Source organism: Morchella importuna (assembly GCF_003444635.1).
Source record: "Morchella importuna strain M04M26 chromosome Unknown Morimp01GS006, whole genome shotgun sequence".
In the NCBI taxonomy this organism is placed as follows: domain Eukaryota; kingdom Fungi; phylum Ascomycota; class Pezizomycetes; order Pezizales; family Morchellaceae; genus Morchella; species Morchella importuna.
This window is the reverse complement of record NW_025763403.1, coordinates 1,196,331-1,208,912: the sequence shown is the minus strand read 5'-3', so window position 1 is coordinate 1,208,912 and position 12,582 is coordinate 1,196,331. Positions and strand designations below refer to the sequence as shown.

Here is a 12,582-nt window from a genome sequence, read left to right as displayed (position 1 = left end):
TTGGTATACAAGATATTAAATGTCCAATTATCTTTATTTAGCTACTATTGAACAACTATACAAAAAAAACAGCTCTCCAAAGGGTCAATTATGGTTGCTGGGTGGTAGTCATGATGGGGCGGGAGGTGTCGAAACCCGTTGCTACGCCGCCCCCGTACGATGATTTACGACCCAGAACTATACATTCGAGCGGCGTGAATTGTGTACTTATGTTATGTAACATCGTATTTTGAACTAAATGCAAAGTGGAACTGGGATGAGCTTGGTTAAGTAGAAAGCAGCGATATGGATTTAAGAAAGAAAGGAAAAGAAAGAAAGAAAAAAACTAAACACCATATTTGACAATTTGAACTAATGAAAAAGCAATTATATATCGTCAATCATATCATCACTGTCGTCGTCCTCCGAAGCTTCCTGGAACCTCGGTCTCATCTGGGGATTATATCTCCTCGCGGTCACCTTTCCGTCCCACCTTGACTCCCCGCCGTTCCAGGTGTGTAAGCTCACTGTTCCTGTAGTGAGTCCATACCCATTCCAACAAGTAGCTAAGTTCCTTGTTAGACATCTTTTTCCTCAAAATGAAACGAAATGAGAAGTAATCTGGTGACAAACCTGCTAATACAGGTGCGCTAGGATGCCAGCTGACATCCCTTACACACGTCTTCCATGACGTTCTCGAGCTTGATCCCTCGTCCCAATCGCGATACCAGCTATTATTCAACCTTTCATCCACCGGTCTAGTATTCAACGTGGCAGCATTGACATCTATCTCGCCAGCAATCGTTGCATCAAGATTGTAAATTTTGGCTTTTCCATCTGAAGAACCAGTGTAGACGTATCGAGATCCAGTTGAGGTGGGTGGTGAAAAGTGGCATCGGATCAAGGTTTTATGGACACTATGCCCACGATACGTAACCAAAGAGGAATCGTGTGGTAGCTTTATAGGGGGTTCCCTGTAACTATTTGGGGGTTAGCAAGACTGCATTCAAAGGTAATTTTATATGGAAAAGTGTGAATCTACATCTGCGAGCGATAGTCAAATCCGCTAGAGTAATTAAATTCAGGCAACCCATCAAATTCTTTAGGATCCATCATTTTCCTACGTAATCATTAGCAATGCACTCGTGTCTTTGATTCAAAGCAACCCGCCTTATATCCCACAACTTCATAGTCTGGTCTTTCGCATTTGAGAGAACATATCTTCCATCTCCTTTGCTATCCACATATGTTAAACCTTCCGTGTGTCCGGCAAACACACCTACCTCCCGCCCATCTGCCATACTGCGCCGATCCCATACTTTGATTGTAGTATCATCAGACCCAGAGTAGAGAATATGAGGGGAACTTTGATCTCCATAGCAAACGGCGTTAACGTCTTCCTCATGCCCTTGAAGCCTGAGAATCGGCGTACGGGTCTCTATGTCATATACATAGAGACAACTATCGCTTGCCCCAGCTACAATTTCACGACCATCGCCAGAGAATCGAACAGACCATATCTACCAAGCACATTCGAAATTACTTCGTGTCCCCAGGGCTTTCTTGAAAAGAGGACTTACACCATAACGAGGATCCATAACATTCCTGTTTCCACGTTCTCCGTGACTTAGCTCTAAAGGAGTAATTTCATCATTACCAGGGCTTGTGTTCGCCATGAAGACACAGCTTGTTATGCTACTATAGGCCAAGTGGTTGTTATCTGGAGAAAGAGTCGCATCGGTGATGGTCCATCTTCCGCCAATATAATCCACAGACTTATAATATTTCCATTCGTATGGATTTGAGGTATCGTACATTCGTACCTGGAAATCTTGAGAACAGCTGTAAAAGAAATTCCCATCTTCGGAAAATTGACCAGAGTAGGAGCGATTGTCATAATGGATGATAAAGTCTGCTTTACTGCTCGGAAGCATTGACTATAAGCGTTATGAGTTAACGTATTCTATATTATTGGCCCGGAATATCAAAAAAAATGAACGCACTTGTGCCATCAATTGGTTTAAAATTCTACCTCGTTCTCCAACGTAGCTCCCAATCTCCCTTTCGAGTAACCGTCTGGATAGCGTAAAGCCTTTAGTTGGTTTTGAAACACCACCGGCCCCATAGCTTTGCAACTCATTCTGCGAATATCCGTCAGAATAACTCTCCATATCCTACTCAATCCCCGGTATAATAGGTGCACCAACAGATCCAAAGTCTCCCGACCTCATGAGTTCTTGGCCAATCGCACTCGGCACTGGATCGAATTCGCTATATTGGGGGGGAGGCCGGCGGCGCGGGTATCTATCTATCTCAACGAATGCGCTGTTTCCACTGCTAAGTCTGAATACCATATTTCCGTTGAATGGAATCCGTCCTTGAAGTAAGCGTGCAATCTGCACTGCTCTAGCTCGTGTATCAATTTCGTCGTCATCATCATCGTCATCATCATCAAGTTCCTCTTCGCTCTCCTCATTCTGGCCTTCTGTTGCATCTTCAAATTCAAGCACATCTGCGTACGATTTTCATTAGATGAATGAGAATTCTCAAAATACCTTTTGAAACAAATAAGAACGAGTTCTCAGACCGTAGCAAGCCTCTTACCTTCATCGCTGTTGTCATGGTCATTAGATGTTTCATAATCCATATCATCATCCTCCGGATTAGTTTCATGAGGATGAGCCGCGAGTGAGTTATTCATAGCGTATGCAAAGTGGTATGTATGCTGGAACAAAAATAATAATGGGAGCTTTAGGAGTTTAAGTAGTAAATGTGGGGAAGAAATACATGCTGTATAGCTAGCGGGGAATTGCCGCGTCCCGCAGTGAATGGTGACGTTCTTATCTCCGCCTAACTCCCTTTGATGCTGATTGAGAATGTCAATCGTTCTGCTGTGTATAATACGAGCATCGAAATCAATGATAGTCACCGGAAACTACAACAAAAGCCGATTTCTCGTTAAAGAGCACTCTTATGGCATTTATAGAGCTCTATGTAATTGAAATTAGCTGCCGGTATGTATTTAGCTTTTGTAGAGTTAGTCTTATCGATGCATGCATTTTTCCGGGGATCCCACATCCCCGGCGGAGAAACCACCTCTCCGATCTGAAAGACTGAGCACTCCTTAAGCGAGTGCACCAAATTTGGGATTGTCGTCACGAGGGTTAGGTTTATACTGTCTTGGCGAGGTAGCTACATGATGGTACATGTAGATAAGTGTTTCTACTCTACGGTACGTGTAGTTCCATGTTTCGAATTCATCATACCAACAGAGCGGGCATCTTACTTTGGCCTTCGCGTCAGTGATGATATAAAACTACATGTAAGTACATTTATGTACTTAACTTGATATCGAAGTCGTGATCCACGTATGTTAGATTAAGAATGTGCCCCTTGCGCAACATCAGTGTTTCAGGCAATGGAAGCAATCAATTCTAGAAGCGAATATCCCACGGCGACATTCTCTGCCGGGAAATTCTCCCAATAGAGTAGACCCTGCAAGGATTGTCAGGATCTTGAAGCCCAGATTCTCATGAAATCAGCGTTTGTTAGTAACAATACAGAATATACATATGTCTGTCCCTCTTATTGTCAAATGCGCATGTAAGATAAGGTGTAACCCTTTTGATCTCGTGAGCCCACCGGGTAAGACGCGACTGTTACTTAACACACAGGAAACGGCTTGCGGGACGAAACGTGGGCTCATCGGCAATTGATCCGGACCTAAACCCCAAGAGACTCTGGTTCTCAATAGCGCACTCGCTAAACGCGTAGAAGAGTCACCAACCTTTTCCAGATAATTCGAAACATGATTATCTCAGGTTTTCAGAATACAGATTAGTGGAGAGCCTAGAATTGCGGTCCGCCGTTGTTGCTGAGTGATGGTTATTTTTTTGTTAGCCCTGAGGTCCATTGCCCTTTGCTCATTTCACGTAATTAATAGTAGAAAAGTACGCGAATTTTCTCCACTTTATGCGGTAGTCAGCGCACAGGCGTTAGTTGGTTCCGTTGTGTTCGTATGAAGATCAATGCAATCGTGTTAAGTACTTATATCAGCCCACGCCCGCGACTCCCCTGACGTGCCTTTAAACTCTCCCTACCAGCACCTTCCCTACTCCCTTCTCTCTCAACTTCTTCCTATCACCATCACCATTGCCAAAGTATCGAATAAAACATCAATCTTCAATCTTGCAAAATGGTTGCCCGCGTTCAACACCCTGCCCCTTCTTTTAAAGGAACTGCCGTTGTCGACGGAACTTTCGCAGGTCAGTCAATCCATCCAGCTATCCATCCAGGGAGCTCAAACGCCCTTTTTCCAGTCAATTTCAATTCATCATATTAATGGTTGTATACTAATATCATTTATGGAGTTTAGAAATCTCGCTTGAGGATTACAAGGGCAAATGGCTCGTTCTAGCTTTCATCCCCATGGCATGGACATTTGTCTGGTAAGTCTTCAGTAATCTGCGGTTGTGCTATGTTTAAGCTTTATCATATTATCGCGTTGAAAAAAAAAAGCATTTACCGGACTAAACTGACTTGTGATCGTTTGGACATGCAGCCCTACTGAGGTTGGCCAATCCCGTTTCCACTCCACCGATTCGACCAATTCTGATCGAGACTATGCATTACGTTGAACTAACACATTCATGATAGATTATCGCATTCTCAGATGCCGCAAAACAATTCGCTGAACGCGGAGCTTCGGTTGTCTTCGCTTCCGTTGATTCTGAATATAGGTGGGTACTTTATCCTGTAGTCGGATATCTCCGTGTAACCCACATGCACATCCAAGTTACTGACTCTAAGCTTTGAAGTCTTCTCTCATGGGCCTCAACAGCTCGCAAGGATGGAGGTCTAGGAAGTGTCAATATTCCTCTTTACAGCGACAAGAACCACAAATTGGCAAAAGATTACGGTGTTTTGATCGAAGAGGAGGGCGTTGCTCTTCGCGGTCTTTTCATCATTGACCCCAAAGGAACTATCCGCCAGGTAAGAATATCCCGATTCAAGATGAATTTGAATTAGTTTGGAGGAATTCTTATTCACATTTTACCATTTTTCTAGATCACCATCAACGATCTTCCAGTTGGGCGCTCAGTTGATGAAACAATCCGTTTGGTAGACGCTTTCCAGTTTACAGAAAAGGTATATTCCACCAGCTACTGAGTTTAGGCTAGGTTACTGACGAAATTATAAAGTATGGCGAGGTATGCCCTGCCAACTGGAATACTGGTTCAGAAACAATCAAGGCCAATCCCAAAGAGTCAAAGGAATATTTCACTAAGGTTCATGGTTAAATTGGACTTCAAAATGGACTGAACTGTATTTTTAACTTGGCGAGGTAAATCATGAGCTGTTAATAGGTCATAGTGGCATGTAGAGTGGTGGGGCTTGACGTCGATCGGTCATCTATAGGTTAGATATCGATTGCATTCATCCGCCTTTCTTTGTTTCGTAGTAGAATTTAGTGGTAGTAGAGTTGATTAATACCAAACTTTTGCCGAGTTGGCACAGCTCAGAATGTCTTGATGGTCTGCATTTTCAGAACGTTGCATAAGGCTTACCCGATCAAAGATTTACGTGATGCGCTAGGGCATCTGTATTGTTTGGCAGATTATTGGGATAATCGGGAGCCCGGAAAGTTGTGTTACTCAATTGCACAAATAACATAGATTATTAAAGTAATTCAAAAGTCGATAATCTGTCAGATTACTACATACCAATCACTCGAATTGTTGGCTTGTCCGAACAGGTCCTTGGTCTGAATTACGAAAATTTTATAATGAAAATAATATAATTCTCGAAACTCTCCAAGCATGGCTCAACAAACATCCAACACGGCAAACTACATGTATGTAGGCACAACAAAATAAGACCTCAGAAACGGTAAGGCTGGAAGTTACCACAAAGAATGATGGAAAAGATAGAAATAAAAGTGTGCCCCGTGAAAGCGAAGAAATAAAAGAGGTCCCATGAAAGCGATGCACGTGAGGTTCGACGAATAAAGGAATGAAGAAAAAGCAAGAATGAAAAGAATGCGAGATAAAATCATGACATGAGCAATTTCCTGAATATTTGAAAGAAGTAAAATGAGAGGTAGTAACGAAAAGAAATTCATAAACCTAATTCCCTAATCCTAGTCATTGATCATTGATATCTCCTCAACTCACAGTTGAGAAGCGGTTTCAGAAAGACAACCCATCGAGTGAGATTTTATCCAAAGCCTCACTACTGATGTTGCCGTCGGTTCTATGGATATCATTGATCATTTGGGGTATACCGGAAGAACCACTCCCATCGCTATCGGGGGTGTGGCTGTTATGCTCTTTGGTATCGGTATCGTATCCAACGATTTCGTCTTCGTCGGATCGTTCACTGTAGTCGAAGTATTTGTAGGAGCTGCTGTCGTCTGAACTCTCTTCTGCTGGTATAGTTTCAAAACCAGCAAAATCGTCTGCAGCTGTATTATGGCGATTGGGGATCACCTGTGTGTAACGTCCAACCTCTGAGACATGGTGATATTCGTTTTGGCCCAAGCTTTCGGTGTTGAAAGGGTGTTCACGATTAGCAATTTTGCCTAGAATTTCCCCAAACAACCATGGAAAAGAGATGAGTGGCATCGCTTTCACATCTTCTGGAGTAAATTTCAGGGGCTCTCCTTCAACATAGCGTTCGCGTCTCTTTCCTTTGGCTTTTTTTGCTTTTAAATCATCCAATCCCGCATCCAATTCCTGCTTGGCCACTGTATACATAGCCACGACGAATGGCCCGAGCTTCAATTCGTCGCTACTACCAACCCTGTGTATAACAGCCTTTTGCCAGATTTCCTTCAAGCCACTGCGAATATTCCCAATCTCTTCATGAAACTTGTAGTCCCCCGCAGCCTGCGAATGGTGCATAACAAAGGTCGAATAGACCTCGAACTCTGTGTGGATTTCGTGTTGGGCCATGATGCTATGCATTGCCGCATCGTAATCTCTCTTCAACTCCCTTGCTGCCTCGAGAATCTCTTCGCCAGGAGTATAAGCGTTCAATATACGCTCATCGAATTGAAGCTCGTAAGAAGGCACAAAGTCTATCTTCTCCACCATATCATACAACTGTCCAAGAATTTTGTAAGAAGTATAGCTCTTATCCTTCTCTTTCTCCATGAAGTGAGGATACTTTCTGATCCTCAGACTGCGGGGCATGTCGGCCGGTACCCCCGTCTTGACGTAATCCACAGCGTCGGAGTGCAGGGCGGCAAGAGTTAGGCCTATCTAATGTCAACGCCATCTAGCTTAAGTAATAATACAGTGAGATAGAATAGACTTACAGTGATCGGACTTTACTCCCTCTTCAAGGTAGTCTGCCCAGGCAAGATGGGAATTCGCGATAGCCCCAAGCTTATCGTTTTTCATATAATTGACAAAGAATTTCGTGATATCGCTCACCTCAACATCACGAGGTAATTCAATTGGCTCCATTGGTAAATAGTCCATTGGTGGATAGTTGGTGACCCCATTAGTCAAATCCTTATCCCAGATAACGATATAGTCATCTCCATCCAAGTCTCCGCCAGATAACATGCTCGCAAGGTCACGATCCCCTTTGCTAGGAAATACGACAACGTTGCGAAGGTGCCGCAATTCTGGAATATTAACAGCGCGTACAGTCCGAATATCTCCAGGGTGAAGAGAAGGATTACGTGCAACGAGACATAAACCTTCTATCACCCTGAATTGACCTGGATTCTCCGGATCGCTGATTTGTAGAAATATCTCTGGCATAGTAGGTTTTTTTTTTTCCTTTCTCTTTTCGCGATTCTTGCCATCAACCTTATCGCCCTTGTCGTCCTCGTCCTCATCATCATAATGTCCCTCAAGAATCCCAGTCTCGTCAACCACGCCAAGGACAAACGCCCCATTCTCAACCATTATCCTTGCCTTTTCCTTAAGATATTTAATCGACCAAGACCGCCACAGGCTCAGAAGAGAAACCACGAAAGGTTCTCGGGTCTCCATGAAACCATCACGGACCATGGACGCAAGCTCCAAAGTGAATTGATTTGCATCGATGGCTCTGCAGAGCAGGTATCGTGCAGCTGCGGGCCTAATCATGGCATCTGCGTATTTCTGTAGCGTATCCTTTAGTTTAACTCTAAACACATGGTCTGATGCTCCAAGTGACGAAAGGACTATGATAAGTTGTCTGTTGAGACATGCAGTTGCAGGCTGCGAGCAACGAATGACCTCGAGGATTTTATGTTTTGCTTTGAATTTTTCCTGGCTGGGGCGAACATAGACCTCCCTCTGTTTAGCATCAGGCCATACAGTCAAAACCCCCTTACAACCACCAAGCCGGAATTGAAAGCATGATGGTGGAGGCTGGTCCCTTGGTAACTTGAGCTCCATGGAAATGAGGCTTGCGAGAAACTCTGAGATTTTACCAACACCATCCGAGAAATTGTACTCATTATCGGGGTACTCAATATCAGGGATATCCACAACGTCGGCCTGAACACCACGGATAGCACGAGTGGTAGCTATAATAGTTAGCGCAGCTAGAATAAAAACAAAACAAAACATTTTTCTGAGGAGAGAGCACACAACAGACGCCTAGTTAGGAACCACTGAAGATTCCCGATATGTACCGGTACTACAGCCACCTTTGCAACAAAGTGACTGGTTGGACGATAAAGAGGATATTCATCAACCAAAAATCTGGTTTCCCAGTCTTTGGTTGGCCGGAATCTCCTTCTCGTTTTTACTCCAAACTCTTCGTTACCCTAAAGGTGACTGTAGCTGGGCCTCTCTCCTCGGTCCATCGTGTGCCCTTCCCTGGGGAAAACATTATAAAAACAAATAAAACTCACAAAAACATTGTCCGAGCCTAGCAGCATGCTTGGCAACAATCCTGATTGACTTGAATTCCCCCATCCATTTGCGGATATCCTTTACTGAGACATGTTCATCTGAGGCGAAAAAATATGCGCCATGCTCACGAATTTGCGAGTTTCCAAAGGCAAGAAACTCAAAGTGCTCTCCACCAATAGTTATGCCGTGTGCCAAGGCTGTCATTATCCGTGTAAAGACTTCGTTCATGGAATTTTTGTTTGTTGAATTGATCCGAGCCTGTGTTTCAATTAGAATATTTCACCAAAATAATTGAGATTTTCTGAAGATACCTTGAACTCATCCACAAATTGTACCCTCAAAAATCTATCAGAGTAATGACGATAGTGCCTTATAACCCTGTTGGTGGTTTCAACAGTGGGCGTGGCGTAGTAAACCGTGGACGGTGTGACGCTGGCTTTTCTCACCCGCTGGTAATCACCCTCGAGCTTTTTGAGCTTTTTGAGAAGGGCTGCTGTGCCTCCCTTTACGGTGAGATTGAAGATATCCATGGGGTCATAAAAGCGTCGCTTTTCATTTTCTGCAACATGCTCTAATAAACGTACTGCCCTATCGGAATTCATGCTAAGTAGCTTATCGATAAACTCAGTCGTAATGTTATACTCGTTCAAGAAATTCCGAGAAATACAGACTTCTAGTTGGTAACGAGTGGGATATGGGAGAAGCGGTCGTAGTGCTGCCAAAAGACCACCATAATAAGAATTGGTAGATTTCGCATCAATGGTGTCCCATATAGGGGTTAGCCTCTTCATGGTAGTTTTGAGGTCGTCAACCACTTCGGTTTTGATATTGAAATCTCTCAGAGCCAAGAGCATTTCCCCAAAGCGACTAATTTGGCCTTGCTCTAAGCCGAATTGGAAGCGGTATGTTGTCCACCGACCTAGGCTTGTTAGTTATATTGGACATGTGAGCGTTGTTCAGTTGGAGTACAAACCTGTGTCAATGATCGGATTCTTTTGTCTTAAGGAAACCGGCGACGTTGATCTATCAACTTGGTCGAAAGCGATGCCCGTCTGCCGAAACCATTTGTCAAAGCTACTCCAGTAGCTTGCTTTAGGATCATGCGACAGTGCAACATTGAATAACTCTCTCCAGAACAATGGAGGCGACGGAAGGGAAATAAGTAAAGCCCTGCTTTCTTCTGAAATCCTGGGACCATATTCCAAGATCTGGCCAAGTTGAGAAAATGGAATCTGGAAACGGTAACTTTCCCATCTATCCTTGGCAGGCTCTGCTACCCTCTCATCCTGACTGGTAATTGACTCTCCAGACTCTAGGGAATCGTCTTCTTTGGCATGGTAGATTTTGAACTTGACATCAATTTGCTTGCGGAACAAGTTAACCTCAAAGACAATATCTTCTGCTACATTATGTATTGTGTGCATGCCCATAAAAACATTTTCCTCAACCATGAGTCCAAAGTCTAGTTGCTTGGGTTTAAAGATCTGTGTAGCAATTATTAGAAATATTGAAAGGTAGTAGTGGAGGAGGTGGGGACTCTAACAAATCTGTCGGAATACTCTATGTTCCTATTTACTTCACTGGCTACTTTGAATTTATGCTGAGGAAGAGGAAGCAGCCTTGCCGTCATCACTTCCATGACTCCTTTCCACAGGTATGATACAGGTGCGGTCCAAAATGGGTCTGGCTTATAAAGCTGACTGCGCTAATGTAAGTATGAACTCAACTAGAGGATACAATCATATAATTTTAAAACAAAGGAGAAGTGGTGTTATACCTAAACTTGACTTCCCCGCCCCCATCCCTGGTGCCATGTGTATTCTCAAAGAGCTTTATTGCTTCAATCACTCCAAATTGTTTGAATGTTTCATATACGTCTATAGTTTTATACTGCATAGGTAGTCCCGCTAGTCGTATATGGATTTCCGGACGAGTGCTCCATTCCCCCCAATAGATTGGTCCCTGAGCTTGTCTTGGGGGTGGGGGGGGTTGTGGCAGTGGAGATGACGGAGAGGGGGAACGTCGATTGCCTTGGTAGCTGCTGCTGCTGCTGCTGCTGCCTCCAGGAGAACCGGGTGAGTTTGTTGTGGGGCCGGTGAGAGGCGTGGGCGTGTTACCTCCACTGGTGCTATTCGTGGTGTTATAATTAAGAAACTCCCGTTGTCTGATTTCCCTGAGTTTCTCACGCTCCGCTTGACGTCTAGCCCTGATCCTTTCAGACTCCTCCTGGGTTCGTGCTTTGTTATAAGCAATGCGTTCTTCTCTCGTCTTAAGAGAAAAAAGTATTGGTTCTGAGTGATTTGGAACAATGGTCCCCACATCAGCCCGTCCAATAGTAGAATCAACAGCTCTAGATTGATGATTGGGCTCATGTCTGAATCTAGAGCGGCCCATTCCAGGATTGCTTCCACTACCTGGAGGCCCGTGGTCCCGAGCTGTCATGGGTCCTTGATGATGAGAGAGAGGCGTCTGGGATACCAAAGGTAAATAGTTCCCACGAGTTTCTTGTCTTTCGTTGCTACCTGGCGTGGGATTACCGGGGCCCGCTTTAAGCGCGGTTGGGTTGCGCGCATGGGGCCTCATCCTGGCGGCTGATCCTGACGCGAGGTGGTTTAACGGTCGAGGTCACGTGAAAGGCGCGTTGTTAAGGCTGAGGCTGGTTCACAAATAAGAATTGACGACTTGTGTCTGGGTTCTGATGTAGCTTGTATGCAATCACGAATGGACTGAGTATTGAAGGTAAAGAAGAGAAAAAGGGTCAGTAGACGAGGACGGCCTTATATTTATCTAGAGACATGTACACGTATACGTAGTACTTAAGAACACTCTGGGAGTTACATTTGAATTGCGGATTGGCACATGTATGTAATTATGTTTGGTTTCTTTTCTAGGGAAGCCACAGCACCCAACGAACGTAAGTGGGTTAAGCACATATTATTGATTGCTACGTATAGTATTGATCTTGCATGCCGCATGTTAATAACAGATCTTAGGACAGCGTTGAAAATATTCTATCTCCTGAGACGAAGTAACCTGAAGAATTTGCTCACAACAGATTTATCTGCAGGTGGCATGTTAGATGTCGGGCCTGAATCAGGCCTCCCACTAATTCAGGCATCCAGCATGGTTGTGGCGGTGCTTCTCGAGTGACAGAAAACTAAAGAAAATAAAGTAAGCCGTCAGGCTGGATCCTAATCCTTCATTCGTGTCCCGCTCTCAAGCAATAGTAGGCAAAAATCTATCCACTCTATAGGAGGAACTAGCGTAGCAGTGTTGGTAGTTTTGACAGGTTTTTGAGTTGCAATGGTATCATTCGTTTATTAGTATAAGAACCAAAGTAGGTAGAGTGTAGAGTACTATGTAGTAGAGAGGTTTCGCAAATTCGGCTCGAGACTGGAATGACTGGTTCCTTCAAAGAAGCAAGGCAGTTATCTATCGAATTCTTACTCACACTTTTGGGTTTCCACAGCTCAAGAAACCACTCGCTCTGGTCCCAATCAGGAAGATTTCCAGTCACTCTATCTACCCGCTTAGGCCTCCATTCTCGTTGCGAAACCTCTCTAGATAGTACTACGCCTGCTGGGGTAGGTACATGTATTCCTTGGTCTTATGAGACTCTGGAGTAGAGTAGGTAGGTACAGGGATTAGTAGGGAAGATTCCTATTCGTCCATCGACAACCATGCAAATCCTGTTTTCAGACCCCTGTTTCTAAATACCGCCAAAACTCGAAAAATTGGCTATCTC

At 44.1% G+C, this 12,582-nt stretch overlaps 4 protein-coding genes across 4 annotated transcripts; 1 reads left to right on the top strand and 3 right to left on the bottom strand.

The window, feature by feature from the left end:
• Positions 1-366: 366 nt before the first annotated feature.
• Positions 367-2,210, bottom strand: LAJ45_03128 (uncharacterized protein; the record flags this gene model as incomplete). Its single annotated transcript, XM_046112717.1, has 9 exons — positions 367-545; positions 613-959; positions 1,022-1,099; positions 1,150-1,215; positions 1,263-1,297; positions 1,365-1,499; positions 1,560-1,916; positions 1,983-2,120; positions 2,187-2,210. The coding sequence occupies 9 exons, from the start codon at positions 2,208-2,210 to the stop codon at positions 367-369; spliced, it is 1,359 nt and encodes a 452-aa protein (XP_045974206.1).
• Positions 2,211-2,250: 40 nt separating this feature from the next.
• On the bottom strand, positions 2,251-2,680 carry LAJ45_03127 (uncharacterized protein; the record flags this gene model as incomplete). The annotated part of the gene is made up of 3 exons (XM_046112716.1): positions 2,251-2,283; positions 2,331-2,491; positions 2,584-2,680. The coding sequence occupies 3 exons, from the start codon at positions 2,678-2,680 to the stop codon at positions 2,251-2,253; spliced, it is 291 nt and encodes a 96-aa protein (XP_045974205.1).
• A 1,494-nt stretch (positions 2,681-4,174) lies between these two features.
• On the top strand, positions 4,175-5,279 carry LAJ45_03126 (uncharacterized protein; the record flags this gene model as incomplete). Its single annotated transcript, XM_046112715.1, has 7 exons — positions 4,175-4,244; positions 4,355-4,427; positions 4,541-4,550; positions 4,636-4,718; positions 4,797-4,971; positions 5,047-5,127; positions 5,181-5,279. 7 exons carry the CDS (start codon positions 4,175-4,177, stop codon positions 5,277-5,279), a joined length of 591 nt encoding a protein of 196 aa, XP_045974204.1.
• Positions 5,280-6,167: 888 nt separating this feature from the next.
• Positions 6,168-11,420, bottom strand: LAJ45_03125 (uncharacterized protein; the record flags this gene model as incomplete). The annotated part of the gene is made up of 7 exons (XM_046112714.1): positions 6,168-7,237; positions 7,298-8,506; positions 8,837-9,095; positions 9,149-9,756; positions 9,811-10,321; positions 10,381-10,537; positions 10,615-11,420. The coding sequence occupies 7 exons, from the start codon at positions 11,418-11,420 to the stop codon at positions 6,168-6,170; spliced, it is 4,620 nt and encodes a 1,539-aa protein (XP_045974203.1).
• Between the last annotated feature and the right edge of the window lie 1,162 nt (positions 11,421-12,582).